At 54.5% G+C, this 27,893-nt stretch overlaps 10 protein-coding genes across 10 annotated transcripts; 3 read left to right on the top strand and 7 right to left on the bottom strand.

The window, feature by feature from the left end:
* Window positions 1-731: 731 nt before the first annotated feature.
* On the bottom strand, window positions 732-2,728 carry CONPUDRAFT_76917 (uncharacterized protein; the record flags this gene model as incomplete). Its single annotated transcript, XM_007775680.1, has 12 exons — window positions 732-989; window positions 1,066-1,216; window positions 1,275-1,299; window positions 1,358-1,443; window positions 1,515-1,574; window positions 1,652-1,752; window positions 1,824-1,970; window positions 2,035-2,072; window positions 2,130-2,155; window positions 2,215-2,268; window positions 2,366-2,464; window positions 2,580-2,728. 12 exons carry the CDS (start codon window positions 2,726-2,728, stop codon window positions 732-734), a joined length of 1,194 nt encoding a protein of 397 aa, XP_007773870.1.
* Window positions 2,729-3,974: 1,246 nt separating this feature from the next.
* On the top strand, window positions 3,975-5,362 carry CONPUDRAFT_169115 (uncharacterized protein; the record flags this gene model as incomplete). Its single annotated transcript, XM_007775679.1, has 6 exons — window positions 3,975-3,979; window positions 4,269-4,353; window positions 4,436-4,718; window positions 4,787-4,854; window positions 4,913-4,984; window positions 5,044-5,362. The coding sequence occupies 6 exons, from the start codon at window positions 3,975-3,977 to the stop codon at window positions 5,101-5,103; spliced, it is 573 nt and encodes a 190-aa protein (XP_007773869.1). The 3' UTR covers window positions 5,104-5,362.
* A 195-nt stretch (window positions 5,363-5,557) lies between these two features.
* CONPUDRAFT_111658 (DUF1929-domain-containing protein) lies at window positions 5,558-8,726 on the top strand. Its single transcript, XM_007775678.1, has 4 exons — window positions 5,558-5,877; window positions 5,949-6,043; window positions 6,144-6,706; window positions 6,762-8,726. Exons 1-4 carry the CDS (start codon window positions 5,761-5,763, stop codon window positions 8,339-8,341), a joined length of 2,355 nt encoding a protein of 784 aa, XP_007773868.1. The 5' UTR covers window positions 5,558-5,760; the 3' UTR covers window positions 8,342-8,726.
* A 277-nt stretch (window positions 8,727-9,003) lies between these two features.
* Window positions 9,004-10,718, top strand: CONPUDRAFT_169113 (uncharacterized protein). Its single transcript, XM_007775677.1, has 5 exons — window positions 9,004-9,550; window positions 9,606-10,080; window positions 10,135-10,205; window positions 10,312-10,384; window positions 10,439-10,718. The coding sequence occupies exons 1-5, from the start codon at window positions 9,011-9,013 to the stop codon at window positions 10,648-10,650; spliced, it is 1,371 nt and encodes a 456-aa protein (XP_007773867.1). The 5' UTR covers window positions 9,004-9,010; the 3' UTR covers window positions 10,651-10,718.
* Window positions 10,719-10,825: 107 nt separating this feature from the next.
* Window positions 10,826-11,958, bottom strand: CONPUDRAFT_85108 (NAD(P)-binding protein). Its single transcript, XM_007775676.1, has 4 exons — window positions 11,898-11,958; window positions 11,397-11,841; window positions 11,282-11,348; window positions 10,826-11,228 (listed from the first exon to the last, which is right to left on the bottom strand). Exons 1-4 carry the CDS (start codon window positions 11,923-11,925, stop codon window positions 10,914-10,916), a joined length of 855 nt encoding a protein of 284 aa, XP_007773866.1. The 5' UTR covers window positions 11,926-11,958; the 3' UTR covers window positions 10,826-10,913.
* Window positions 11,959-14,448: 2,490 nt separating this feature from the next.
* Window positions 14,449-17,048, bottom strand: CONPUDRAFT_139844 (tripeptidyl peptidase A). Its single transcript, XM_007775675.1, has 8 exons — window positions 16,401-17,048; window positions 15,917-16,346; window positions 15,685-15,857; window positions 15,547-15,622; window positions 15,448-15,495; window positions 14,828-15,390; window positions 14,744-14,765; window positions 14,449-14,691 (listed from the first exon to the last, which is right to left on the bottom strand). The coding sequence occupies exons 1-8, from the start codon at window positions 16,815-16,817 to the stop codon at window positions 14,633-14,635; spliced, it is 1,788 nt and encodes a 595-aa protein (XP_007773865.1). The 5' UTR covers window positions 16,818-17,048; the 3' UTR covers window positions 14,449-14,632.
* Window positions 17,049-17,228: 180 nt separating this feature from the next.
* Window positions 17,229-18,791, bottom strand: CONPUDRAFT_169110 (uncharacterized protein; the record flags this gene model as incomplete). The annotated part of the gene is made up of 1 exon (XM_007775674.1): window positions 17,229-18,791. One exon carries the CDS (start codon window positions 18,789-18,791, stop codon window positions 17,229-17,231), a length of 1,563 nt encoding a protein of 520 aa, XP_007773864.1.
* Window positions 18,792-19,329: 538 nt separating this feature from the next.
* On the bottom strand, window positions 19,330-21,875 carry CONPUDRAFT_158635 (BING4CT-domain-containing protein; the record flags this gene model as incomplete). The annotated part of the gene is made up of 7 exons (XM_007775673.1): window positions 19,330-19,446; window positions 19,773-19,815; window positions 19,873-20,414; window positions 20,485-20,925; window positions 20,993-21,143; window positions 21,205-21,309; window positions 21,367-21,875. The coding sequence occupies 7 exons, from the start codon at window positions 21,873-21,875 to the stop codon at window positions 19,330-19,332; spliced, it is 1,908 nt and encodes a 635-aa protein (XP_007773863.1).
* Window positions 21,876-22,056: 181 nt separating this feature from the next.
* On the bottom strand, window positions 22,057-24,497 carry CONPUDRAFT_169108 (FAD/NAD(P)-binding domain-containing protein). The gene is made up of 8 exons (XM_007775672.1): window positions 24,354-24,497; window positions 24,179-24,294; window positions 24,020-24,116; window positions 23,913-23,955; window positions 23,808-23,854; window positions 23,292-23,667; window positions 22,922-23,233; window positions 22,057-22,864 (listed from the first exon to the last, which is right to left on the bottom strand). Exons 1-8 carry the CDS (start codon window positions 24,366-24,368, stop codon window positions 22,152-22,154), a joined length of 1,719 nt encoding a protein of 572 aa, XP_007773862.1. The 5' UTR covers window positions 24,369-24,497; the 3' UTR covers window positions 22,057-22,151.
* A 73-nt stretch (window positions 24,498-24,570) lies between these two features.
* CONPUDRAFT_85105 (uncharacterized protein) lies at window positions 24,571-26,964 on the bottom strand (the record flags this gene model as incomplete). Its single annotated transcript, XM_007775671.1, has 4 exons — window positions 26,286-26,964; window positions 26,013-26,235; window positions 25,674-25,947; window positions 24,571-25,592 (listed from the first exon to the last, which is right to left on the bottom strand). A coding segment is annotated over exon 4 (343 nt), but the record flags the coding sequence as incomplete, so codon positions are not given.
* Between the last annotated feature and the right edge of the window lie 929 nt (window positions 26,965-27,893).

Below are 27,893 nucleotides of genomic sequence, written 5' to 3'. Positions count from 1 at the left end.
AGGCAGCGCAACATAGCAAGACACGGTCTGCCCGGGCGATGCCAGAGAAGCACTATGATGAGTCAAGGGAATCAGAAGAACTTGATATAGAACAAGCAATGGTTTCGCAAGGCTTTGATGCCGGAAAATGAGTCCAGTTTCGGAAGTTGTGCCAATTTTCCCAGGTCCGGCAACTGCCGAAAGACCCCTCGTTCCATTCCTTCGCAGGGTTTCCTTACTGGCTACCGGAGGCAAAAGCTTCATTCTCTGAGCCAGACACTTGGAAATACTGACCGAGGGTTGCCGACGATCGATCGTTGTCAGAGTCTCCGAAAGCTTAAATGACAAGACTTCGAGCACATGCCATGCCACCCAATGTGAGAGTGGCGCCTGGCGGTGCTCGTCCGAGTCTGTCCTGACGTGGCATGCTGCGCAAGTCCCATCCTTCGTGGAGGCAACGTGGAGGTAACCTAAATGATCTCAGGCTTTCATCGAGTAGGATACGAAAGGGATGCTATTAGCAGCGATGGGCGTATGAGGATTTTGCAGAGGCACAACAAACAGCACTAGGGAGTAAGTAGAGTACAGGGTGGTCGCTATTTCGGAAAGAGTGTGACACTGTGCATAGCAGTGTGGGTCGATAATAAAGAGATTGCGGAGACGAAGGTATAAGACGCAGATAACATGATAGCAAAGGATCGTAAAGTGTTGTAGTTTAAATATAAGAGACACAAATAACAAAACGAAGCCCATTAGCGAGCGTGTCCGTGCTGGACCACGATCGGCGCGAGCCGCGGCCGCTCCCCCGATGCGGGTCGCAGAGGCGAGCGCGGGCTTGATGGCGTCTCGGGAACAGACAGCGTGGATCGTTTAGCGTCCCGCGACACGTAATGTTTGCGATCCTGCGAGGAGAGGGCGTCGTCGTCCGAATCGCGGATATCGTTGCCATCGACGTCGCCGCGCTCGAGGTACACATCCGTCACGGTTGTCCGCTGGATCTCTATCCGTGGCTGAAAGAATGGCGGCGACCGTAAGCGCAACGAAGCCAATGAAGACGAAGATGGGAGGGAGGAGATGAATGCTCACGAGAACTGGCTCGGACATGCCTTCCCCGCTCTTGCGCATACTGAAGTGCTTGAGAAGGCGCGGCGTCTGTGGGAGCGTCGCTAGCGGGGTGCCTTCGACCGTTGGCACTTTGCGTTCCGCATGTGCGATTGTGGACTTGCGCGAATTAAGCCTGCACGTTTGCACTAGTCAGTATCTGCTCTTTGCCGAAGGCAGACGGATAAACGCACGAAGCCATGAAAGAGATTGAATACACTACGAAATGGCATCAATTACGGCGAATAATAGCGGAGAAAGACACTAATGGACTCACGCTTGGTTTGAACTTGCAAAACACCAAGGAACGCCGTCGACTTTGGCAGCGCAAGGAACGCGACGGGGACGAGAATAGCCCCTATCCTGTAGCACAAAAGTACAAATTTCGTTCAGCCTGCTTTTTCTCATGACCTGTGAAACATCAAGAAACTCACGAAGTCAAAGCGCCCGTGTTGATCGTGTACATCAGAAGACGGTTGATGATGTTGTCTGTCCTGTATATCCCACACGGGGAAAATAAGAAGTTTAGTTACCGCGCCGGAATTTGGGGCTGGGAAGGTGCAGTGCTTACCGTGACATGCCGGTGCGTCTGCCGTATAGGTAGAAGGATAGGGATACGGCGATCAGGATGTCGACCACGGCTGAGAGGAACCAGCTGGAGATGATCGTCCCCTGCATTTGGTTCGACGGTTTATGAGCACGCCTATTTTTTTCTTTTATCTTTTGGTGCAGGGGAGACTCACGAATGCGGATTCACGGAACTCTAGCCAGGTTACACTCGAAAACGCAAGGATGCCGTTCACCCATCCCAGAGCTGTGAATGCGGTGAGCCTGACATTGCGCACCGGAATGGGCGTCCACCTACCAAGACGAGTGAAAGCGAGCACAATCTACGTGCACGCGTGGGCTCAGCATGCGGTGCTAAAGGGACTGAGAGAATGATTCAAGGCTCACCAAGGAAATCGTGACCCAGTACTTCCCCTTCTCGCATACTACCCGCCCTCATGTTAGCAACTAAACAGAGGCTTGGAAGACCTGGCACTGCTTACTCCGCCATATTCTCCAGATGAAAGCGCTGTCCGGCACCATCATCAGTGGGTGGTTCATCTCCACAGCAGCTGCGACATCACTCACAGGTTGACAATGAACGCCACGGTGAAGCCGACTAAAAAGGCGGCAGGCACGCTCCTGTGGTCGGCGAATAAATCAAGTCTAGGTCAGTATAACCGCGTTGATGATGCACGTCTGAGGACGCCATGAAGACGCCATGGATGAGAGGACGCACCAGACGGGTTTCTCCAGCATTTGAATGTCCGTGAAGTGTTCAATAACATAGAACTCGATGAAGTTGATCGAGAGGCCAACAAACACGGTCTCGAGAACCCTATTGGCAATTCCACCATCGGTTAGCATTCACACAAAAGTGAAGGGTTGGGATGTCCACGAGCACGGGAAGGCAGAGACATGATAATAAGAGGGGGATGAAAGAAAGTACTTACCAAATCCCCAGGACGAGCAGCCTCAGCGACATCTGGTCGTTGTAGTTCTGCGAGTAGAAGAAGAGCTGCATGCAGTTGACGCCGTACAGCAGCAGGATTGTGAGTGTGCCCAGGAGCGGGCCCTGCAGGAACGCAGTCGCGACGGCCATTTCGGGCGTCATATTGTTTGCTGCGCGGGTGCGTCGACGCTGAGGGAGCTGATGTGGAGGAAGGAGGAAATGTACAAGGTCGTGAACGAGTGTGCGTGGTGCTGGCTGCGTAGACTGTGACTGGTCTAGGGCACTCCGAGCATCAGCCGGCAGCGCGAGCGCGGCTCGCGTTCTTTATACTACCTCCTCAGGCAGTTGTGCAGATGCGCATATCGAATCATGACTGCACGCACAGAGTTTATTCGTGCAGTGCCACGCTCGCGTAGGAATATGCTTTGCACCCATCTGCGCCATCTCTTCGATTGTCACGAGTGTCGTCGCGTGGGATTCTGGGAGAAGCACCGGCCTGAGAGAGTCCAGAGAAAGTACGATCAACGCGCCGTGATGGGGGTAATGGTCCATCGTGGGGATGTGTACAAAAGAATGTAACACTGGGATGGAGAAGGCGGATTGGGCTCCACGGGGATGGGGTATCCGCGCCCCCGAAGCGAGACGTCAGACATCGCGGTTCGCTCGCGCTCTGCGGGCGGCGTCGATCGACGCGCGTGAACAATGAATTGACGCCGTCAGAAGCTGTCACCCAGTGATGATGTGGGGATGGACGAATGGGTGAGAGAAAGTCGAAGGCGGTGGCAAAATGTCGATGTCCAGCAAGATTTGTTGGACGGCGTGGTATAGATCCAGATGTGCTTCGCCTCGCTAGGCTTCACTGGCGCCGGCACGACGGCACCGACAGTGTTTCGGGACCATAAGAGTTGGAGAACCACACCTTTGCCCGCAAGTGCACCACGAAGTTTTCGTGGACCGTGGCGTCGGCACAGGCGTATCGGCAAGCGTTCCCCGCCGCGTCTGGAAATTTGAACCTTGAATGATCTTCTTCCATGTCAGCAATGAGATCAATCATGTTTGCATCCGCATCATCATATCAGAAGGAGAACTGACATCCGTATTCACGACCTGATATGCAAAAGTATGCAGAGCCTGATTAGAGGTGACGTCAAACGCAAAGAGCTAGCTCTATGTTGGTGTTCGCCACTATCATCTAGGGGGCGCAAATGAGGGTAAATGCCAGCATCAGCAGTGTGTGCTGTATAGCCCATTGGTCTACTGCATAGAATAGCTCGAGCGCTCGTCATTTGAACGACATACGCACTTATGGATATGTAGATCACCGTATGTCATATCGGCAGATACAAGTTTATGAGCTTTTGATGGGACTTGCTCGGAGACAAAGGAGATCCGAGGAATGTGGTGAGCTGTGGTGAGTTCGCCAAGTTCTGAGTGATGCGGTGAAGAAAAAGATGCGAGCCACCGAGTCGGACACACACCCCCGGCGCCGGCGCCAAATCCCGAGACCCGGTGTCCGGCGGTGTGCGGGCCGTACAAAGCCACAGCTCACGTGGCGACGCACATTGGCGGGTTCTGTTGCCCCGAACGTTGGTCAACTCCTGACCTGCGCCATTGTGTGTTGCAGTCTCCTGGACAATGTATACTTTGCCTTTTCTTTGTATGATAATCTACCATTGACAAGCTGTTGTAGGCCACCGAAAGGCGCAGCGAAGAAGAAGGCCGCAGCCGCACAGGAAGCAGTTGCCACCGCCACCCCTCCTGGTGAATACGAGCCAGTGCGTATCCAGTCTCCGATTGCTCTTTCACTGCATGTTTCCTTTGTATGACGCTGTTCTAACCCATGCATCCGCGTAGTAGACCCTCTCGGAGCAGCTTTCTTACTTGCAATATGCGCGCCCGTTCAAGAATCCGAACTACACCAAGGGCGTCGGGAGGCGCACCAAGATTCTGAAGACGGTGCTTGGGCAGGAGCGAGAGCGGGAAAGGCAGGAGCGCGAAAGAAAGAGGCTGGAGCGAGAGGAGAAGGAGGCAGGGGAAGGAGAGGCGATGGATGTGGATGTCAAGAGAGAAGAAGGTGAGAAGGCGAAAGCGAAAGCTGCTACTCCAGGGGTGGTGGTCGTGGAAGAGGAAGTGCCAACCTGTGAGTGTTCTCCTAAGAGGCGATCTCTATGGCTAGCCGCGGATGGAGGCGTTGACTGGGGTGCTTAGACTTATCCATCGAGGCGCCGCCTTCGCTTCTCCCTCAACGTCACTACTGCGATATCACTGGTCTCGAGGTGTGTACATGCGCCTCCATCTCAGCTTTACGAACACTTCTGAGTGATTGTATGCTAGGCTCCGTACACTGACCCGCGGACAAATCTGCGATATCACGACAAGAGCGTATACGAGCTTATCAAGAACCTCGTGCGTTGTCTTTGTATTCATACCGGTGCTAAGCTAACCCGCTCGCTGTTGTCATGTAGAGTCCCAGTGCAGCGAAGGACTATCTCGCTGCCAGGGGTGTCAACCCCATCGTCAAGTAACAGTCTGACCACATCGTTACTCTTCGCGTGTGCGCAGAGAAGAGCAATTTCCTTGGGCACCGTTCTTATGGTTTACGGTTCCTCCGACACGGCCACTGGATACCGGGCTTCTGTCTGTTTGAGTGCGCCGAGAAACTCTTACGCCTGATCTGTCGGGGAAGCCGTGCTGCGGACACCGTTCCAGATTGGCTTAGTGTATTTATACAAGGCGTCGAGTTGTTATCTTTAGGTTTAGTGGAATGATAGAGTTGAAACCAGTGCTAATGATTGTCGACGTTGACGTCGATGTTGAAAGGCAAGGAGGGGGAACGGTCATGCAATGTGGGAAGGGGAAGAAAGCGCGTCGTGGCAATGTGGCAACATCAGAAATCGGGCGACTAATATTCCGCTCGCTTGTTCCTTTCCTCCCTCCCTTGTCCTCGACATACCCACCCAAACATATCCGACTGAGCTACACAAACTGGGTCTGGGTCGACCCCCTGAGCCAGCGGACCAACATCTACGTTCTTTTGCTACATCTTAATCGACAGTTTTGACGTGCCTGCATTTTTCGGACACCGCAACCAGGTCTCATATTCTCATCACCAGCCAACTTTCGCCGCATCAATTCCTCTCTTTTCCTCTCACTATCTCTAACTCCCTCTCCTCCCTCCCTCCATGTTGCCGCGGTGGCTAGCCCTATCGCTAGCGTCGGGCGCGGCTCTCCCCGCCGCCCTCGCTCAGCAGGCCGGGTCTTTCGTCCAGGCTGGTAACACCCAAGTCAGCGCCATGATGGTACGCGTTCTCTGGCCTGTTATACACGCTTGAGATACGATCTAACCGACTCTTTTCCCTCATTCGACCAGATGTTCCTCGGGAATGAGGAAAAGGTGTACATGCTAGACAAGTCGGAAGCGAACGCTGCAAAGGTCAACGGGCACCCCGCTTGGGGATCGGTATGGTGAGCTTCCGTTCACACCCTTCGGCCATCCTTTCCCGGTCGCTAATCCGTGCCAACCCGTTTCCCTCTCGACGCGTTATGTCGACCTCGACGCGAACAGGGACCTCAATACCCACTCGGCCACCACCATGGACATCTACTCCAACACCTTCTGCGCGTCGGGCCACCACCTCCCCAACGGCTCCTACGTCACCTTCGGCGGGAACTCCGCCGTCGGCCCGCCCTCCACCACGCCGCAGAACACGACGTACGACGCGACGTGGAAGGACTACGACGGCACGCGCGCGATCCGCATCCTGAACCCGTGCACGAGCAAGGACAACTTCAACAGCGCGAACTGCCAGTGGTGGGAGAACGCCAACGTGCTCCAGATGCAGAAGCAGCGCTGGTACTCGGCCGCGGAGGCGCTCGCCAACGGCACCATCGTCCTCATCGGCGGCTTCAGGAACGGCGGGTACATTAACAGGAACTATCCGAATACGGATCCGCTCTACCAGGGTGGCGAACAGTGGGGTGGGGCTGAACCGACGTTCGAGTTTTATCCGAGCCTTGGGACGGCGCAGGTTATGAAGTTTATGGGGACGACGTCGGGCCTGAATGCGTATGCGCATACGTTCCTTATGCCGTCGGGCAAGATGTTTGTTCAGGCTAACCTTTCGACGGGTGAGGACCATCTTCTCTCTTCCATGATACGTTTTCGCTGACATGACGCTACCAGTTCTCTGGGACTACAACGCCAACGTCGAGACGCCCCTGCCAGCCATGCCCAACGGCGTCGTGCGCGTCTACCCCGCGTCGGGCGGCACCGCCATGCTCCCGCTCACACCTGCGAACAACTACACCCCTACAATCATTTTCTGCGGTGGCTCTGACATGCCCGACCAGTACTGGGGCAACTACTCGTGGCCATTCTATAACACCTGGACATACCCCGCCTCGGACGACTGCCAGCTGATCACACCCGAGCCGCAGGACGGCTCTGCCCCCAAGTATACGCAGGAGCAGTCCATGCCTGCCGGACGCACGATGGGCCAATTCATCACCCTGCCCGACCAGACGATGCTCATGGTCAACGGCGCAGCCAACGGCACGGCCGGCTTCGCTGACCGCACCCTCCAAGCAACCACTCAAGACCAGATGCCGTACTTTCAGTCACTCGCAGCTGGTCCCGTTGGTCTGCCTGCGCTCTACAACCCCAGCGCGCCGCAGGGCCAGCGGTGGAGTACCGCCGGCCTGGAGAACACGAACATCGCGCGGATGTATCACTCGAGCGCGATGCTCCTCCCTGATGCGAGTGTGCTTATTGCGGGCTCGAACCCGAATATTCTGGCCAACACGACCTCGGTCTACCCGACGCAGTATACCGCCGAGATCTTCTACCCGCCCTACTTCTCTGCCAAGACGCGTCCGTCGGTGTCCGGCCAGCCCTCGACGCTCACGTACGGCGGGAACCCCTTCAATCTCACGATCGCCAAGGGAACATACGATGGCGCGCCGAACAGCGTCGCCGCGAACACGACGGTTGTTCTCACCCGCGGCGGCTTCACGACGCACGGGATGAACATGGGCCAACGTCTGCTGCAGCTCAACAACACATACACGGTCAATAGCGACGGCTCGATCACGCTGCACGTCGCACAGGTCCCGCCGAACCCGAACCTGCTCACGCCCGGCCCATGCTTGCTCTTCGTCGTCGCGGACGGGATACCAAGCACGGGCGCGATGGTCACCGTCGGCTCGGGCAAGGTCGAGGACCAGCCCATGCAGGCCGCCTCCGTCCTGCCCACTTCCGTCACAGCCACGAACGGGGACAAACCCGTGTCGGTGTCGTCCTCGGGGACCTCGCACACCGCGATCATCGCGGGCGTCGTCGGCGGCGTCGCCGCGCTCGCCATCGTCGGCGTCGTGCTCTGGATCTGCATGGGCCGACAGAGCCACAAGAAGGCTGCCGCGCGCGACGCGGGGTTCGCGACGAACGCGGGGAACCGGATCAGCGCGATGGCGGGCACGCTGCGCGGCCCCTTTGGCGGCGGGGGTGGAGGGTCGGGCAACGGGCGGAACAGCGATACGAGCGCGTTTGTGCCGCTGCAGGAGGCGCCGAGCTCGAGCCAGGTGTGGGGGCAGCATCCGCCTGGATCGCAGCCTGGGGGCGGGGCGGCGCCGGCGTACGATGCGGGTAGCCCGTATGGTGTGAGCAGTCCGTATGCGCAGAGCACGGGGGCGATGCATCAGCCGTATGGGCCGGGGTCGCCGTATTCGCCGCAGCGCGCGCCGTCGCCGTACCGGGACTTTGAGTAGAGCGGTGCGAGGTACGAGTAGAGCGGTGAGCAACCAAAGGGGAGGGGTTGAGGCGATAGGGAAGGGAAGGGAGAGGCGGCGGCACGGACCCTCTTTTGGTTACATGACGGGTAGTAATCCATCCAGCAGTACTTGCTTACACACGGACATGGTATTAGATCTTTGATGATTTGCACGTAGGGCGGATTGCTAGTACTTGGTCTCTCTTTTTCTTTTCTTTCCCTACTTCATAAGTGTTTTGCTTGACTTAGCCTTTCTGATATATCAGTCGATATTGCAATCCATACTCAGTCGTGCATGATACGATACAGAATTGGCCGAAAGGCTGGTGTTCGCGTTGACGCGTCGCGGTTGGCTTATCTGAGTCCACCACCTTCCCACTGCCAAAGTCGAGTTGTAGTAGCTTACACTCCAAGTGGAGTCGTGCTCACCTTCGCCATGACCCTCAGTGGTGCCGTTGCGATTCTGACTAGTTTTCCAGCTTCGTTTACGGATTTCGTTTCGCATCCCCCCAGTCCGAACCGCTATGGCGACCGCAAAAAAAGGATCGCTCCGTTCTGTCTCGCTCTTCTCTTTCATCTAAAGCTTACCATCATTCTCGCCATCGCCGTCTAACGAATACAACTAACCAGTCACGCCCTCGCCATCTTCTATATACTGATGGTACTCATGCACTCACCCGACCCCGGACGAAACTTCGGCACGAAGGGCGACATCGAGGATAGCCCGCCTCTGCGGGCGACATCATTTGCCTCCCTGTTAGGAAGCATGCAGAACATCTTCCAGCCCGCTATCCGCTCGCTCGCCTTCAAGCGCACTGACGAGCTCTTCGCTCGAGAACAGGACGCGAGCCTAGAGCACGATCGGTCGAGCCTGCGTGATGCGATGGCCAAGGCGGAGGCTACAGTCACCGAGCAGGGAACGCGTCTTCGATCGATATCCACGGACATGGCGACAGTGAAGACCGATGCTCTGTCTCTGCGGGATGGCAGTGGAACCCGTGGTCTCACAGACGTAGACGACCCGTTTCGGGGTTCTTCGATACCGAGGAGCCCGTTACTTGGAGAGTCGACGCGGCCGCGACTGTCGCTGGGGTCATTTGACGAGACGGTGGTTTCGTCGACTGCGTACGATGACTCCGTGATGGGGTCTTGTATGTCGCCCTCCTCGGATGGATCGGCCACGTCCGTTCCGTCATTCTGCATCACGGTATGTTTTACGCCCGTGCACTGACTTCGACTAAAGTCAAACTTGCAAACGCTAGTCTCCTGCGTACCCCGAGCCAACTCCTACTCGCCGGCGCGTGTCTTCGTTGTCGGCAAAGCGCAGCCTCTTCTCGATCAACGAGGACCTGCTTCGAAACATGGTGGAGTCTATCGTTGACGAGCGGTTTTCCGAGCACGAGAAAGGATTCCGACAACGTCAACAAGTCCGACGCGACGAGATGTACGCCGACGTCGTCGGGTGGGCAATCAAGCTCGAATCCGAGCAGCGGAAAATCGTGGATCGAGTCGCGTCGGAGGTCGAAGAAGCTCGGAAGCAGGTATCCGAGCTTGCCGCGTCCGTCAGGCAGAACGTCAGCGGAGACCGAGGAGACACCCCTCCCCCTTGTTCAGTGATCTACTCCATGTCTTTGACTCCGTCTGAGTCGACAGCTACGGTGAAATCACGCGACCACCTTGGCGATGCTGGCCATATTCCCGCCAAGGGCCGTCGCAAAACTGAAATAGGCGCGAAAGGTGAGTCGGTGTGCAGCTAATCGGGCTAAACTGAGATGCTAATTCAACTTCTAGTGATTAAGCCTACAACTGCCAACCCAGTTCGCCTTCGCGCGACGAACAAAGGCGGGGCTCACGGGGGAAAGGTAAGTATCAGCGGCCTTACGGCATCTCCCAATTATTGTTTTCGTTTTTTTTTTGCGTTTGTTCCTTGTTTTGGGTTTTTTGTTAAACTACTGACTCCATCGTTAGCCTCTTTTAAAACCATCTGCACCTCGTACGAAACCGGCTATAAAGACCAGCATACATCCGGCTCAGAGTCATAGTTAGTCAAGCTTCCTTTCAAGGGCGCGAGGGAGTTTACCCACCTTATCTCTAGATGCCAAACTCAGGAAAGAAACAAATTTGCGCCCTAAGGTCCAAGAGCAGAATGACTCCATTGCGAAGGCATCGGACGCTAATCCAGCCAATCACGGCTGTCTCTCTCAGACCCGGATTCCCGAGCCATCGAAGGGTGTTCCGTCTGCTACGTGCTCTGCGCATAGGCGTCGACCTGGAAGCCAGGAGTTGTCATGTATGTTTTTACGCTGAGCGTAATCTCGGTGCAGTCGTCGCTCACCAAAGCTACAGTTATGTCAGTTGCATCATCGCGTTCTTGTACCCCTACGCCCGCCGGATCATCGTCATTTCTGGCCCCCGATGTAATAACGGCGCATGCTTCCTTGCGTGCCCGGTCTACTTCACGCGCTCGCTCCCCAGCATTTCTAGCAGTTTAACTCATTGTACACCGTTGATTGTCTTTGTAATGCTACATGTAATCAGATCATTGCCTGTTTACGGTGGAGACTGGGGATCTACTTCTCGAGATACACGTCCTCGGACCACGACTCCCACTTATCCGCCACCTCCTTCCACTCCTGCGACTTCGCCCTCGCAGCACCAATAGGGTCCCTGTGAATGGGAAACCGCAAGGGAGGACTGTCCAAACGCGTAAGCTTATCAATCTGAGCAACCGCTTTGATAGTATCGCCGTCCTGAGGCGAGGTGATGAACGCGGCGAACTGGTTGCCCGGCATCTTGGGATCGGCGTAGGCTGGGTGGTTCGGAACTCGCTTGATGTTCTCCTTGACCATCTTTGTCGCAAAAGGACCCGGCTCGACGATTGTCACCTGGTTAGAGTAAGCATGACTAAGGCTTAGTAAATAAAGACACACGATATCACCTTGATGTTCCAAGAGGGATCAACTTCCTTTGCCGCGGCTTCGCTGAAGCCTTCAAGGGCAAATTTGCTAGATTACGCGTCAGCTCGTTAGTCATTAGGGATGTGTCAGACGAACGTTGCGCAGTAGTAAGCATTCCCAGGAATACCGACGATTCCGCCGGCGGAAGAGACGTTGAGGAGGTGCCCGCCCGCAGGCTTATTGACCTCTCTGAACTGGCGAAGAGCTTCCCGGGTGACGTGCACGGCTCCCCAGAAGTTGACCTCGAACAACTTGCGCGCTTCGTCCTCGGGGAATGCCTCGATCTCGCCGATGGTCAGAAGACCTGCGTTGTTGAACACGATGTCGATTCGACCGAACTTTTCGTAAGCCTGCGTGAATGCAGCGGTTGTATGCTCGGACTGGGTGACATCGACCTTGAGCACGAGGAGGTTGCCAGTCGGATGCAGAGCCACGAGATCATCCAATGCGCTGGGGTTGCGAAGGGTGGCTGCAACTTTGTCGCCGTTCTTTAGGGCGAGCTCGGCCATAGCCCTGCCGAAGCCGGACGAGGCGCCAGTGACTGCGATAAACAGTTGAATTTAGGGCTTGAAAGAGGTGGGTGAAATGGTGACCCACTGAGCCAAACTCTATGAGAGGAAGCCATTTCAGCTGTGAATCTGCCAAAGGGATAATGGCGGAATAACACGAAGGTTTGAGTTCGAAGTCGGTCTCCTCTTCTGCATTTTATAGGCCCGCAGAGCGTGGACTCCGAAATGGGAAGACTCCTGATAAGCTGGACGAGTCATCTTATGACGAAGGTTATCGGTACCGATGATCTCCGGAAAACAACAGGCCGCGCGTCGCTCGTAGCCCTGGATAAGCCCACTTTTTTCACCAGTTTTCCACACACTGCGTGAGTTTCGTCGAATGTGGTCGCAGCGGCGGCACTTGCATCGGAGTCCAATGTTACGGCACTTGCCGAATACAGTATCGTTGGTGCAGTTGTATGCCATTGCTGCGGCATTTTTTTATGGTGATAGCAAGGATTCATGTAGTAGCTCTGTGGGAGATAAATCAGCACATTCGTTGTATTTGATTGAGGAATAGTCGAGCATGAGTGTCAGGCGCTCAATCCAGTGTGCCTGCGGAAACCCCTAATTCAAAATGATGTACTTACCTCAACTGAACTTTGACGGGGAAAGGTTGCAAATGACCGCGCGACACATAGAAGCGTATGAATATTTGTACCATGCTGTGTATCGCGCGTAGAAACATGCTGGACGTTGAAACACGTAAAGATAGCATTACTAACCCAGGGCATGGTGGAGCAAGACCGCGACTGCAGTGCACTTTCTACGAATACAAAACGTCATCGTAAGTACAGCACACGGGCATATCTCTGAGCACCCTCCACTCGTCTGTCGTAGCCTTTATCTCTCCTCGGATTGAAAGGCGTTTCAACGGGAAACCGCGCTCCATCCGAGCACGTATACAAGCCGCAAGAGGCTCCACCCAGTCTGTTTCAAAAGAGACAGAAAAAATTACAAGTTGCAGAAGGTCACGGGCGGGGATTTCAGAATCCGATTGATCATCCATGGGGTGTAATGCACGGATAACACTGGCTATCTTGTCAGATGCAAGTTCTAGGTATTGAAGGGAGTGCATCTTCGAGATAATGTCCACCTCGGGACATTCGCTGCGCGTGCGACCTACACAAAATGAAGTGGAGCTGTTGATGGTGGCGCATGTGACGTATTGGAGGGGTATCAAACCACATACTACCGAGGAAAGTTCTTGGAAAGAGCTGCCAAAGATACTGCTTATAAAGATGTCGGGCCTCGACTTGAGTAGAGTGGATAGCTCAAGGGGAGTCAAGCTTCCATCATCGTTGTATGAGCTCGAAAGTATACCAGCTATAAACAGAGGAATGAGCTGGGAAGCATCCGTGGTGGCCTTGGACCAGGCACCGAAGTCAAGTTTTGTGCTAAATGTCCCGCCCTCCACAGGTGTGATTCTAAGCGCGCAGTGACACTCGGACAAATCGAGCGACCTGTTTTCGTTGCCCTTTTCTACGATATGGCGGTGGGATACACTGTTAATGATACCAGATAGAAAAGTAGACGGTGGGGTGAGCTGATGGACATCTTCTATCCCGAAGTACTCCAAGGGTCTGGAATGGCGAAGTGACCGCAGAAAAATCGTACAAGCACGGAATGAATTGGTCACGTGCAGTCGAGCGAGGTTGGGGAGGTGAATCTCTGGCATCACAAAGTATACGGGGAAATAGAGGCAAGAATGGAGAGAGAGCTCCCGAAGGTTGGTCATTCCTTCGAGAAATGTGAGGAGCCTCCGGCCAGCTAACAATGGCCCGAGATGTAGGCGCTTGAGGTTGCTAGGATTGACGAGACGAAAGTAGGGGTCCTGCTCGTTGACGATCGCATCTAAGCAGGTAACTGATAAACTGAGAGACTCAAGGTCTGCGAAGGTCTGTGTTCGACCGTAGCGTGTGTCCAGAGTGCGGAGCGAGGACAGCAAGGTACGGACAGGGGCTTTAATGACCAATTCTGTCACCCGTTTGACGCTCTTCGCGAAATAATCACCGTGGAGATGTTTGCTTGTTGCAATAGAGAGCGGAGCATCTCGAGACCGCCCGAGCATTTGTTCAGTCCATTGTCCACATCCTAGGGGTGGGCGAGCCCACAGCTTGACATAAGCCAACGCGACGGCACGCCAATGGCGACACACTTGTGTGATCCGAACCCAATCTAACAGACATCGAAGTTCGCAAACGTGATATTGCCACAGAAGGCCATCGCTAGAATGAGCCTGTGTAACACATTCAAGGAAGATGATTTCGAGCAGCTCGGAAGGAAGTGACGGGGCTGGCATGATGGTGTCGATATAGTATTGGAGAACACTTGACACAACGCCACTCAGTATACGTTGACATCTTTCAGTTAAGCTTATGTTTGCTGACTTACATATGTTTCAGCCCTATTGTCAAGGCAGTTCAGCGTAACTTTGCGACTGGTGCAGTGAATGTTATTGCTTGGCGAGGAAGAACTTGGAACACGTGGGCCCCACAAACCCTCGGCCTCAACGTGTGTTGAGTCTCACGGTACAGCCACAATGCTGCTCAGCATGCCTAGGATCGTCAAGAACCTCATTCAAATATGTATTGCATGTCGGTAAATTAGCAAGCCATAGATAATAATGGCGGTATCAACGAGAGTAGCTGCGAATACGCAGTTAGATTGATTTATGCCATAGAGTAGAAGTGGATTTAGTCCAGAATGTGGATTATTGAGTTTGATACAAGGACTCGGAGCAAGCCGTAGATGTAACGGCTGTCTGCCACCTCGAAGAACAGATTAAGAACTCATTACCACATCCTTCAATTTTTCGAAGTTTGGTGTGCCGAGGCCCGTAACTGACCCCAACGTCAGCATAACAGGCTGAGCGGCGAAAAGACTTAGACTTACCTGGATCCCATCCTTTCGTCGCCTGTAAAGTAGTGGAAACGGTTAGCTTTTGGTTTGGAGCCTCTACATAAAGAAGTGTCGCACATTGAAACCAGGTGTCGCACATCCAGGGTTGTTCCCCTCTGTAACATCATTAAGTGCCACGCTGGCATTGCCATACAGAATGGGGTTGAGGAAGCCAAGGGAGGACTTTCCGGCTCTGAGTCGCGCATCATTGAGCATCGACACAATCGCTGCAAATGCAGGCGTTGCAGCAGATGTGCCCGAGACGTTATGCGGCTGGCCGGCGATGTAGACCAGGTAATTCACTCCCTGCGCGGAGACATCTGGGTAGGCGCGGCCAGATGCGTTGTACATCCCCGCGTACTTGTCGCCAAGCTCGGAGAGATAGGAATCGACGTGCGACTGCTGGTAGGACGGCCGCCCCCAGTAGTTACTGAATCCACCACCAGAGAAGTTGGCCGCTGCTTCGGGAATGCCGATGGTCGCTCCTACGGAGGTCACGTACGGGCAACTACTTGGAAACATGGGCAAGAACGCGGGAGCGTCAGAGCCGTTGTTACGGTGGCAGGTTTGATTCATTGCGCTGTAGAGTAGTCCAACACCGCCATCGCCGGACCCAAAGAGGAGGGAGACACCGCGGGCACCTATATTGGTTACAATCGACGTTAGCGAGGGATAGAATTAAGACTGGGTTTACAGACCAAGAGCTGCAAACGATTTGCAGACCCGATCGGCGTAGCTGAATGGAACTGCGCTCATCAACTCATAATTCTAAGCCAGCTGGCATAAGCAGCACTTACCTGTTTCCTCGCTGTCCCCATAGCTCGTCGAGATAGTCTGCGGGACATCGGTCTGATTGAGGATATAATCGGCCCACTACGTGAAATAACCATCTTCAACTGTCCGACATAGTTGGCGCGAATTAAGACGAAACTTACGTCAGCCCAAGGAGTATTGACATTTGACGGGGCAAACTCGTCAGGGATAAAAGGCGGCTCGCCCGCAGTCGACCAGAACGTGCCCGGAGTCGGATAGGTCATACCAAGAGCATATTGAACATCCAGATTCGCCTCCGTGCTGGCATTTGCTGGATCCTGAATGTTCTTGCCGCCTGATAAACAGAGGAAAACTAGTAAGCTGTCGTCACTGGTAGATAGTGATCCAAGTTACCGTTGACAGATACGAAGGTGAAGTTAGACCCAGCCGCAGCGGGGTTCTGGCTCTTGTAGAACGTCTGCAGATCTTCGTAGTTGGCATACTGTTCGATATAACCTGTAATACCAATCGCGTTCCCGCTAGTATTAGAGGGGATGTATCCCTCGGCGTTGTAGAGCTGCTTGAGACAGGTCGGAGTGATCTGATAACTGCAAGACTGATCAAGGGCGTTGCCCGCCGGCCCAGTGATCGTGCCGTTGTCGCCTTCAGCGCTGTACACCAGACCACCAGAGTAGCGGTACGTGATTCGGGCGGGCTGAGTGCGCGCATACATCGTCGTCGGCTGAACGAGGTCGATGTGGGGATGTAGAATGGAAGGAAGGCTATATGACGTCGTACGGACGGCCGTGTCGCCGGATGCCTCGTGGACGTAGGCGTGGAATTGCTGAACGAGAGCAAGCACGTCAGCGAGGTTACCTCAAAAGATTACGAGACTCACCGTGTCGAACATCTGTTCTGCAAGCTCCACAGGCACCTGAAGAGTCACCCAGTCGCCAGCCGCGGACTTTGACATACTCTCCGCACCGACTCCGTGGCTACTTAGCCACTCATGAACGATATCGAGCGTGTCGGCTTCGGGCGTCAGGAACGCATGGACCTCTTCCTTGCTCAGATGAGCGCCATAGTTGGGGTGCGCCGGGTCGCTGGCTTCACGGAGATGACTCTCCAGGTCTGCGAACTTGGACTGGGCGAGTGCGAGCTTGAGCGAGAGGACGTAGTCGGCGGGTGCGCGTCCCGTAGGAGTCCAGCCTAGTGGAGCGGAGCGGATGCTCTCCTTGATAACCGGCTGAGAACCTCGGAATGCGTTGGCAAAAAGGGGGGATAGCGCAAGTGCGACAAAAATGGAGAGCTTCATCTTGGAAGCAATGAGATAGCAAAAAGCGAAATAGCAAAGTCAAAAGATTGGAAATGAGCAGAGGAAAAAGGTAGTTGGTGTTGTACACAGAGTTTACCATGACCTACTTATATATCTTCGCGCCGGTGAGACTTCCCAACATGTTTCGTCTGCTGGACAGCAAGCGGGACGCTCAAACACACAAAAATATGCTTGGCGACGTCGATCTCGGAGCCAGCTCGTCCATCCTGTGACGAACGTCAAGGCTCCAAGGGAGGGTCGGAATACCAGAATGTCGATTCGCCGAAACGCTTTCCGTGCTTTGACGGGAGCGCGCATCCAGCTCGGAACTTCCGTGCTGTCTTGATGCACCCTGGGAAGCGTCAACACAGATCGAGCACAGCAACGAGACAAAACGCGCCTTTGCGGGTATCACGGCCCATCGTCCTGTACGATGGTCATCGGCAATTCCCGGAGCATCGCCCACTCTTTACTTGAAAGCCCCACCTGTCCCCGAATACAAAGCTTTTGCAGAGGACTACCACGACCAGCACGAGATCTAAGACACAATGCGAGCCCTGTCTCTGGAGTTGCTATGCGCTCACTAGCTGAGAGCACCAATTCGACGAGCTTGGAGAGAGGGACACCAGAGTCGCCTGCATGTGTGTCCGAAGACGGGCTGAACGCGTCGACAAGGCAAGCTAGATCAACGTTTGCCATCTCCAGATACTGGAGAGATGGTAACTCTGAGAACAACGCGGACAAAGCGTCGCAAGTGAAACTGGCAGGACTGACAGAATCTGCGATGACGGCGCACACAACCGTCCGGAGCGAAAAGGAGCGATAGAGTCCTGCGAGAATATCGAGCGGTCTGTTGAACATTCTGAATGTCTGCCATAGGCCACCAATGAAGAGCGATGGGTTTGAGTCGAGCAGCGCAGACGTCGTATACGGAGAAATGTCGGAGGATGGGATTATGCGGAACAAGCCGGCTTTGCATAACGTCGCAATTTCTGTAGGATGAATTGCGGTCGTCGGCCAGGCAGCAAGGTTGTAGTCAAACTTGAACATAGAGCGACCCGCTTGGGTGTGCTGCGTAGAAAGCGCGACGCCAACGGCGCAACGGTGCTCGGTGAGGTCTATGGGCGCTACAGATTCTAGCTGCATGGTTTCACCGAGAACATGGTGACGATTGATGATCTCGTGGGCAGCGAACAGGAGTTTGGTAGTCTCCAGCGGCTCTTGCACATCTCGAAGTCCGAGGTATTCGAGGGGATGGGAGTAGTGGAGGGACGCTATGAAATCCTTGCAGTCATCTATGTCATCGATGAGATGAAGACGGGCAAGGTTGAGTAAATGGATCTGCTTCTCCTTGTCACCGGTCAGCCGTCGGAGACAGGACCTCAAAGACAGGTCGCGGAGATTCGACATGTCTTCAAACAGAGATTTACTGAAGTCGAAGTTGAACGGTCCGAGATGTAGACGCCGCAATCCAGCTACGCTGACGAGATGAATACCGATGGGCAACTCCGTCGACCCTTTCGTGAAGAATCTTTGAGCCAGACTCAGTGATTCCAGCTCCGAAGCTGACCCTGATGAGGTAATTTGCTCGCTGATTTCGCCGATCAATGGCACAAGGAGACGGAAAGGCGCTTGAATGACAAGTTGTTTGGCGTTCTTAAGACTTTGCTTCCACTGTTTATCGCCGTCGCCGTCAAGACGCACTGAAAGGGTGAGACGAGCTCTTCGAGATCGAGCAAGCATTTCTTCGGCCCATCTCCCACAGGCTACCACCGGATGCGACCAAAGCCGTGGGCATCCCAGCGCGACGGTGCGCCAATGACGACATACGTGGGTGACCTGTACCCAGTCCAAAATGCAGCGCGAAACGCATACGTGGAACTGCCAAGAGAGTCCATCGTGATTGTGCGCCCGTAGAATGCATTCCTCGAAGATAATCTCGAGAAGTTCAGGGGGCAAGGATGAGGCCGGCATGGTTTCGAGGGCTGAGCAAGGCCGACGTAGATTGTTAGGTAAAGTCTCCCTGAAACCTAGCTTCGAATGTGGTAAACGGGCTTGAGCTTGACGGAGGATGGAAAACTGCCGCGAAACGTACACACTTGATACTAGGGGGTGTGGATAAGCTTGGGCTAGCTAAGCAGAAGGTTCGGACGCCCTAGTAAATAAGCGCGCATTAGCCATACCCACGGAGTAAAAATGGTCAGCCAGGATGACTCAAGCACAAGTAAGTTGTCCTTTGTCAATGAGGGATTTGTCAACGTAATTAGTCAGAAGGCCACCGTAGTGTTGGTTGGACCGAGTACACCTGCTTGACAAAGCCGCGATGAGAAGTTCCGATGCGCCAGCTTTATACGACACCATCATGGCATAGATGTCAGAGATAGCCCGCCGCTTCGCTCAGCAAGGTAATCTAGTAACTGCTCTGAAGGTCACAAGTTGTGCCGTGATGATTGATAGTTGGCTTTGACGATTACATGCAAAGAAATCCTATCAATTAGTGTCGATCGAAAACCTACTTCCTGAACCGATCCAGTGCGGACGGTTTTCGTGGCACTATCTCGCCCTTCTCGATCTTGCGCGCAAGCTGCTTCTCTGCCCGTTGTTTGTCCAGTTTTGCGCGGATCGCGACCTAGATAAAAGAGTATCAATCAGTCGCCGTTCATCGTGACGCGGGGGAGGGGGCATGGAATGGATTAATCAATCCGAAGACGAGAAATACGTGAAATGCGACAGAAACAAACAAAAAGAAGTCAGGGTGATGATGTATGTAGGGAATTCGCAAATGCAGCGAGCCGCTGGGGGGAGGATCCGACGAATTCAAAGAGCGGAAGGGTGCATAATGAAGAAACGTAGCGTAGAGAATACCATGAGAACAGGTCAAGCAACGATGCCCAGGACGTTGCCATGGTTGCCGTAAAGGCACGAAGGATGAAGAAAGTAGGGGAAAATGCTCACCGCCGTTGGGTCCACCACATTCTTCCGCTGCTTGCGCAGGTATCTATACACCTCCACTTTCAGCTTTGTGCTCGTCGTGACAAAAAGTTCTGCTACTCACCGCTTCAAACTCTTGCCCTTCCCTCGCTGCTTCCGCTTCTCCCTCTCCTCTCTCGACTGCTTCTTGCCATTGGCCCCGCCTTCTCCATTCTCCTCTCCATTCCCGTCCTCATCCATTCCATCCATATCCGTCTCATCCGCCCTCCCCTGCACCCTCAACCTCTCCATTCTCGGCAGCTTCAAGAACGGAATATCGTGCGTCTCGTTCACCGCAGTCGTCAGCTTCTTCTCCGTCGCCATCCGTCCAATGGTATCGGGGTCGAGCGTGATCGCGTCGGGCGCGACCTTCTCGAGCAGCGTGCGCACCTCGCGCTCGCGCCTGGCCTTCGAGCGCTCGAACGGATCGGCTTCGGAGCTGTCGAAGTTGGGTTCGCCAGCGCCGGGAACGAGGATGGAGGAGAGGCCCGCGGAGTGTCCGATGGTGAGGACGTCTGTGTAGGGGCAGAAGCGGAGGCCGCTGAGTGGGCGCGAGGGGACCGGGTGGGTGAGGTAGAGAGGGGGCGGGGCGGAATTCGACGTTGTCAAGGTGGGCTTCGTGTAGATCTACACGGGTTCGACGCGTAAGAGACACGCATACATGCACATACAAAGAGAGAGGGAGAGAGAGACGCACATTCACGCTTCCACCCGTTGCCACCGCCAACGCGCCTCGGGCGCTCCACTCGACCTCTCCTGGCCCGCCTCTTGCCCGCCACGAGCGTACCTCTCCCTTCCAGTTCCGACAGTCCCACACCTTGACCATCCCGTCTTGACCCATCGTCGCGAGATACCGCCCTCCTTCCCCACCGCCAACACCTGTGCTTCCACTTCCGGCAAACGACCCACCAGGGTCAACGCTGAGTGAAACAACTGGTCCGACGTGCGCAAGCAACTGGACGGCGGGATGCGGGAGGTTCGGCGTCCAAAGCGTAACCTGCCCGTTGGTGTGTCCCAGGCAGAGGACACCGGTATGCGGATTTTGACCCAGGGAGACGGTTGGTCCGAGTTTGGTGCGATGCGTCGCGACGATAGCCCCTGTTGAGGTATCTTGGTATGTCAGACTTGAGTTGTTTCCCTACAAACGGAAGTGCGGTGATGCCATAAGTCGAGAAATCCTATATATGGAAGTAAATAGGACGTACAACGCTAGCGAGCAGCCAGTGGAAGGGCAAGAACTCGAGTCGTGTAGGTTCGATGTGCGATTTCAGCCGGTGGATCTCGACGCCGTCCCGGTCGTAGATGAAGGCGTACTTCTTTTGTGCAACGGCATAGAACGAGTGGTCATGGAGGAAGCTGTCTCCAGCAAGTCAGTCTCATCCTGGAATAAAGAAAAGGGTGACACATCCGCACATACGTTATATCCCGACAAGTCTCCTGGAGCTGCAGCTCCGAGTGCATCGTCCCCGTCTGCCAGTCAAACGTCGCGACGTGTCCCGACTTGCCCACAATCGCCATATGTCTGTGCTCAATGTCATTAGCAGACAAGCAAAATGTATAGAAACACTCGAATACGCACCTCCCGTTCCGGGTATACCGACACCTATAAGGGCCCCCATCCAACCTCCACTCCTTCCTCCCTTTCGCAGCCTCCCCGCCCGCCCCCTGCGCAATCTCGTCCTGACCGACCCGCCAAGTCCGCTCCATATCATTCTCGACGTGCAGCCGCCCACCATCGTTCGTGAGGAGCAGCTCCGCGTCATCGCGCATGCTCTTGGCCCGCGCGGCATGTTGTGCGGTGCGGTTGAGCTGCGCGCGGAGCTTGAGGTTTTTGATGTGCGAGTGGCTCGACACGCCTTCCAGGGCTGGATCGTCGTCCGCATTTCGGAGTGATTTAGGGAGAGCCGTGCGCGCGGCGACGGAGGTGAGTGTTTTGTCCTGGCCGCCAGCAGACTTTGAGGTTTTTGAGGACGACGCCTTGGCCTGATTGTATTTTGGTGGGTGGCTGCTCCCGCTGGCATGGCGTTTTCGTTTCTTATCGTTCGAGAGTATTTGAATCGCATCCGCCTTTGCGATGAGCGCGTCCATTTTGTGTTTTTGCAGAGACTCGTTGCCCTGAGCGAGGCGTCAGGAGGAAAAATCAGGATTTCCATCTTTGGTAACTCGTCGGACGGTTTGTCCTCAAAATTTACAGGGGCTAATTGGGGAAAGACAGACAACAGAAACAAGACAATGTACATTTGTCGAAAGATGTAAACATATACATGTGCTCTAATATACGCTTAAGATTACAGAAGCTGTTCTACACGTATCCAAGGTATCTTTTCCATCCATAATCACCTGAGGGCCCCTGATAAGTAGCACTCATGCCTTCTCGAGGCTGAGCGAGCCCTTGATCAGCTTGATGCGGTAGCCGTTCAGCTCGTCCTTGATAAAGTTATCGATATGCTCGATGTCCTCGGACCGCATCACCTTGCGCGCCGTCATCCCCACAGCGATGCGCTTCTCCCGCTCGTCCAACCCCTCCATGTCCGCGTTCCCGTTGCCAACCACGCCGTTTGCGCTGCCGTTGCCGTTCATAGAGCTGTTGATACCATTGACGTGCTTCGCGCTCGCGTTCTTGACAGCCGAGAGGTTTCCGTCGAGCGCCTTGACAGCCTCCTCGATCTTGAGATCCCCGACGCGCGCCTTGACAGCCGCACGCTCCTCGGGGCTCGACGGCTCGACGTACGCCTGCGTGCAGAACTCGATCGTCGCCTGCAACTCGCTCTCGCTCATGTCCTTGCCCACGTCCGCGTTGCCCTGGATGACTGGCCGGAAGTGGGCGAATGCACGGTCGAAGTTGTCCTCGTCGACGTCCGAGAGCACGGGAACGCTCTGCGACCGGATCTGCCGGTACGCAGACCAGACGACAAACAGGAAACGCGTGTACCCAGTCCCGACCTTGGCGGTGTGCCATTCAGCGGCGTCGGTCTCGGAGACGTCGCCCTTGATGGAGGCGCTGATCGTCGCGGCAGCGGAGAGACCGCTGGAGAGGGCGAGGTGGACGCCAGAAGAGAAGTAGGGGTCGATGAAGGCTTTTCAAGGGACTATCAGCATCCTCATCTCGGAAAGCGGAGCAGATGAACACGTACCACCAGCGTCACCGACGATTCTGTAGCCAGGGCCAGCATAGGACGAGCCCGAGTACGAGTAGTCACTCGCGCTGCGGACCGTCGCCGCGCCGTCCTTGCTTGCGATGAGCTTGCCGTCGGCAATGAGCTCCAGGATGCGGGGTGCAAGCTTGAGCTCAGTGAGGTAGTGGCCAAGCAAGCCCTCGGGGATGGACGGGTCCGCGGCAGCGCGGAGCTCAGCCTTCTTCTTGTTCGAGATCTCCTGGTCGATGACGAGACCGACCGAGGTCGTACCATCGTGCAGAGGAATGAACCAGCACCAGCCCGATTCGTCTAACATATTGATAAGCACTCGTGCTTCCCGAAAGCCGAATAGACCTGGGGTGCTCACCGGAAAGCGCCTCAAAGAAGGGACTACCCTCGCGCGTCGTCCCGGGCGAATACTTCCCAATGCCATCGCCCTCCCAATACGCCCAGCACGCGACGTTCTTGAGACTGTTGTTGAGCTTGCGGTTCTTGAGGTACTGCGTGCTCAGTATACCCGCACGGCCACTCGCGTCGACGACGTAATCGAATGCGATGCGTCCGGTAGCACCGTCCCGGGTCTTCCAGCTTGCAGCTATGGGCCTCGCGCCGCTGGGTACAGGTTCACCTGCGGCGGGAGAAGGCTGATCCCACTCGACGGAGGTTACCTTGACGCCATCCAAAGTGACTGCACCGCACTTGGCAGCGTGACGGAACATGAGCTCGTCGGCTTGGGAGCGGACCTGGGGAAGGACCAACGCATGTGGGTGAGCGATCGGGGTCCTGGGCCGGATCAATGGAATTGGAGGGAGGGGAGATTAAGAAGCCGAGAGAAGAGAAAGGCGGTACGAAATCAAGAGATATGGGAGAAGATAGAACATACCACATTCCACGAATAGTTGCCTGGGTCGCGCGAGACGAAGTCGGTGTCTAGATGTGCATCGTTAGCGTGCGTCGCCTTTAGCGGAAGGGGGGACCTGGTACTCACATCCTTCGCGTTTGGTCGCGTTGAATTTGAAAGCGGCACCGGCCTGTCGGACGTTGTCATATCAGTGATAAGCGCAATAGCGTGATCATGGTTCGCGAAGCGCGCACCTTCTTCTGGAACCCGTGTTCCTCAAACACACTCTCCAGGTCGACAAATCGAAGGAAGTGACGCAGGGAGGCAAGCATGCTCTCGCCAATGTGATATCTGTGGCGAGATGAGGCGCAGTGAGCGCGGGTGCCTGGAGAAAGGAATCAGGCAAAGCTGACCTGGGGAACTTGTCGGCCTCAAGGACGACGACATCGAGGCCCTCCTGGGCAAGGCACGCGGCAGCGTACGAGCCACCGGGGCCACCACCGATGACGAGAACCTGAGTCTTCTCGGGCTATATGCGCATACATGCAAGTCAGCGTCGTTCGGCGAGTCACCGAGAAGGCCACGTACGATTTGGCTAGACATAGTGATAAGATGGGTATGCGAGCAAAGTTTAGGCTTCCTCGGGGTCTATAACCACGAAACGGACAGGTGAAGAGGAACAGACAACGATGGTGCCCTTCGAGATGTTCGCTATTGAGGACCTAGGCGAGCTAGGCAGAGTTGTAGTACTGGGAAGAGGTGAGTAGTAGGCAAGCTGGAGAGGCTTGGACGTGGAAGAACCCTCCGAGTAATGGCATCACGGAGTATATATACGCTCGCTCGCGAAGAATTGATCGCTATTCCAAAAACATTTCTTCAATTGGCCGCAATTCCGGCAGCAAGGGGGGAACGTTGGCGGAGTCGGACGACCCCGGCCTAACTTGGTGAGGTTCTGATGAAGTTGATGGAGAGATGCCACGATCAGATAGACCCATATAGCGCCCTCCCAGCTCCCATATCCTCTTCCTCGACTCGTCCTTTCGTTCTCAAGCATAACGCGGTGAGCTCCCCGGTCGATGCGCACGCGAACAGTGCCATGGTTCGATTGAATGGTTGTCGGGGAAGGCTGAAAGGGTAAGATGATCAAACTGTGGGGAACCGGCGCGAGGAAAGTCGCAACCCGAGCAACCAGGAGAATCCAGGTAAGTAAACCATGCATTCTTTACACATTATTTACCATATGACCTTCCGGATCCTGTCCAACTGCAATAGCTCTTGATGTTTGCGCATGCAACCTCATGCAACGTTGAGGCCTAAACGCGAAAAACGATTTACCCTCGCAGAATCAGTCGGAAATGTGTCAAGCAGCTGTCGCCTGCCGCGGCTCTTTCGGGTCTGTTCCAATGACACGTGCCACGTGGTGGCTCACGCTCTATCTCGTGGACCATCCTTGCCTTTCTCGTGTCATACTGAGCCGCACTGAACACTATCATCTGAAACACTTACATATTCATTACTATCTCTTGTAGGCGTTTATCCACAGGAAGTTCATCTCTTGCGCCAAACGAAACTCAATCAGGGCGTGCACAGGCGTGCACTCACACCTTTCGCTTGGCGCGCACCCAGTGGTACCGCCATGTTGATTCCCAGTGGTTTGCGGTGCGGACTCCACCACCATTGGGTCGTTCTGGACAATCGTCCATGACTTCGGAGGTACTCGCTGACAGCAGTTCGTCTTGATAACAGAAAGTGCGGGTCCGGCTGCTAAGAACACTTCTCGAGCGCCCGGAGCGAGGGGTCCCGATCGGATGGATTCGGCGAGTTTCGGTGCGTTTGCGTAGCGGGTTGACAACACCAATGACACTGACAGATTGTGTTACCGCTGATTACATGCTCACGTTTACTAAGGAGTGCCTCGCCGTTTCTTCGTTCGCTCATACGAAAATACCGCCCATTTGCTGTTAATCTCCTGGAAACTTCGTGTATCGATGCCAATAGTCGAAGATTAGTCGAAGAGTCCTGCGAATGCCTGAGAGTCAGGGCATTTGCACGAGGGATTGTTACAGTGTCACGGTATCTTTCAGCGAGCTCTTTCTTCGAGATCGTCATCGCCAAACTACATTATTCCAAACCCATAATGAAGTTCGGCTGCTCACTCCCAGGCCAGAGTCAGCGCCGCTCGGTGAGCCTTGACACTGTATCGTCATTTCACTGAAGTCGGCTGATGAGGGGTCTTGGATCATCAAGGCTGTCTGCACTGCAACGACTACCGTGATGATCTCAACTCAGATCCTGGCACTTACTTAACTTCGGCTGGACTAATGCTATCTTAGGACTACCATATGAACACTAGACTCACATTCTAAATGCTCGACCCTCGTTCTAGCCTAGCAACCTCTCACACTCACCGTATCAGCTATTCTCCGCCTGTGTACTTGAGCTTGAGGTGTTTTACCATGTTCTTCCAAAAGTCATTCTCATTACCTTGATTGTCAAGATGGCCCTAACAATCCTCCGCAGGCATTCATTGCAACATGGCGATTCACAGCTTCACATCAATGATGAGTATCCTACTTAGAACATTCAACTTGCGATCTCCGTTCTCATCAGACATTGACTAAATACGTGAGATTGACAAGGTTTCCATTATACCAACGCCACCCCGAGCGTCACGGACCGGCGGAAGCCTGCGAACATCCTTACTGTTTCCTGCCCCCACATGGTACGAGAGATGAACTCGGAAGCGACGTCATCTCATCAATGCATGCCAAGACAACGAGAGCGTTCAAAATCGCCGATCCTTCCTGAAGGCCTGATCACCACGCACTCTCCGATGGGCAATGTTTTCTCCACTTTGTCCTTCTAATTCGTGTTCAAGGCTCTCTGTTGCCAGTATCAGCGATATCATGTCGTCTCACCCTCCAAACTCGCAGCATTCACTCTCTTCCTGTCCTTATACTACCTTAGGCCTGATTTTGCCGTTTGTGGTATGGGTCGGACAAATCTGCCCGGAGACGCTGACCTTCGCTTTGTTTACCATGCCGCCCCATGTATCTCAGGCGTACTGACTCGCATCGCGCCTCCACACAGTTTTCCACGCCGACTTTGACCTCTTCATCTTCTTAAACCCACACGGGTTCATGTTAGAAGTAACAGCGAATGATACACAATCTCTATCACACGAAACAGGCGTATTACGATTGGTATGGCAGTGCGCTTAATGGAGGCCGTGGAACATCCTAATGACTAGTATTTAACAGAAAGAGGCGGATAAACGAAGCTCACGCTTGCTTCCGATTGAACTTGTACATTTCTCCTAACACTGGCTCGTTGACCAAGGTGCTTCGTAACGCCTGCTGGTCATATCTTGTATCAAGAGAGTCTGCAGCTCTGATGGGGGGATGAATGCGGCCACACGTCATCCACCGCTTCGAGGAGGGTGGGATGATCGGCGATGCCAACCTATTCGAAGACCCTGATTTTTCCGTAGCCTATGGTTTCTTCCCTAGAGCGTTTCGCGCTCGATAATGTGTCATTTGCTCGTATTAGCGCGATGATCATACGCGGTAGAAGACATTCCTGTTGTATGAGTTGAGCTTGCTCGACTTGTAGCTGCCGCTCAGCACCTTGACAGGTGGGACACTTTTCCTGGACGGGCATCCCCAATGCACAGTGTTCTGCATCCTGTGGATCGCAGACTTACCCGCCGGGGACCTTTATTTAGACCGTGTGAGCTCGTGACGAGTAAGCTCCCCCGTCGCAATCCTCTTATTGCGTATTGACGCCCTGCTCTTTTTTCAGCGCCTAAGTCCTTTACTCCGGTACGCATGACGACGACTTGAGGTGGCGACAACCTCCAACCTGGTGTATGGTAACTCAACTGTCACTGCCTCCTTGCAATGGCGATACGAGCATCCGTTGGTGAGCACCTTCTACCCCTCGCTGGTTATCTCGCACTCTCCCTCTGGGATTGCCAACAATTTTTGCAGGTACTAAGATCAGACATCATATGTGACGGCATACGAACTTGAAGTCTTGTTTTATCCATGCTCACCACGGTTTCACCTCACTTGACGTTCACACACTTTCACGGCCACGCGCATGCCCGACGGCACGACGGCCTTTAGC

The sequence above is a fragment of the Coniophora puteana genome, assembly GCF_000271625.1.
Source record: "Coniophora puteana RWD-64-598 SS2 unplaced genomic scaffold CONPUscaffold_15, whole genome shotgun sequence".
NCBI classification, from domain to species: domain Eukaryota; kingdom Fungi; phylum Basidiomycota; class Agaricomycetes; order Boletales; family Coniophoraceae; genus Coniophora; species Coniophora puteana.
This window is presented reverse-complemented; position numbering and strand designations above follow the sequence as displayed.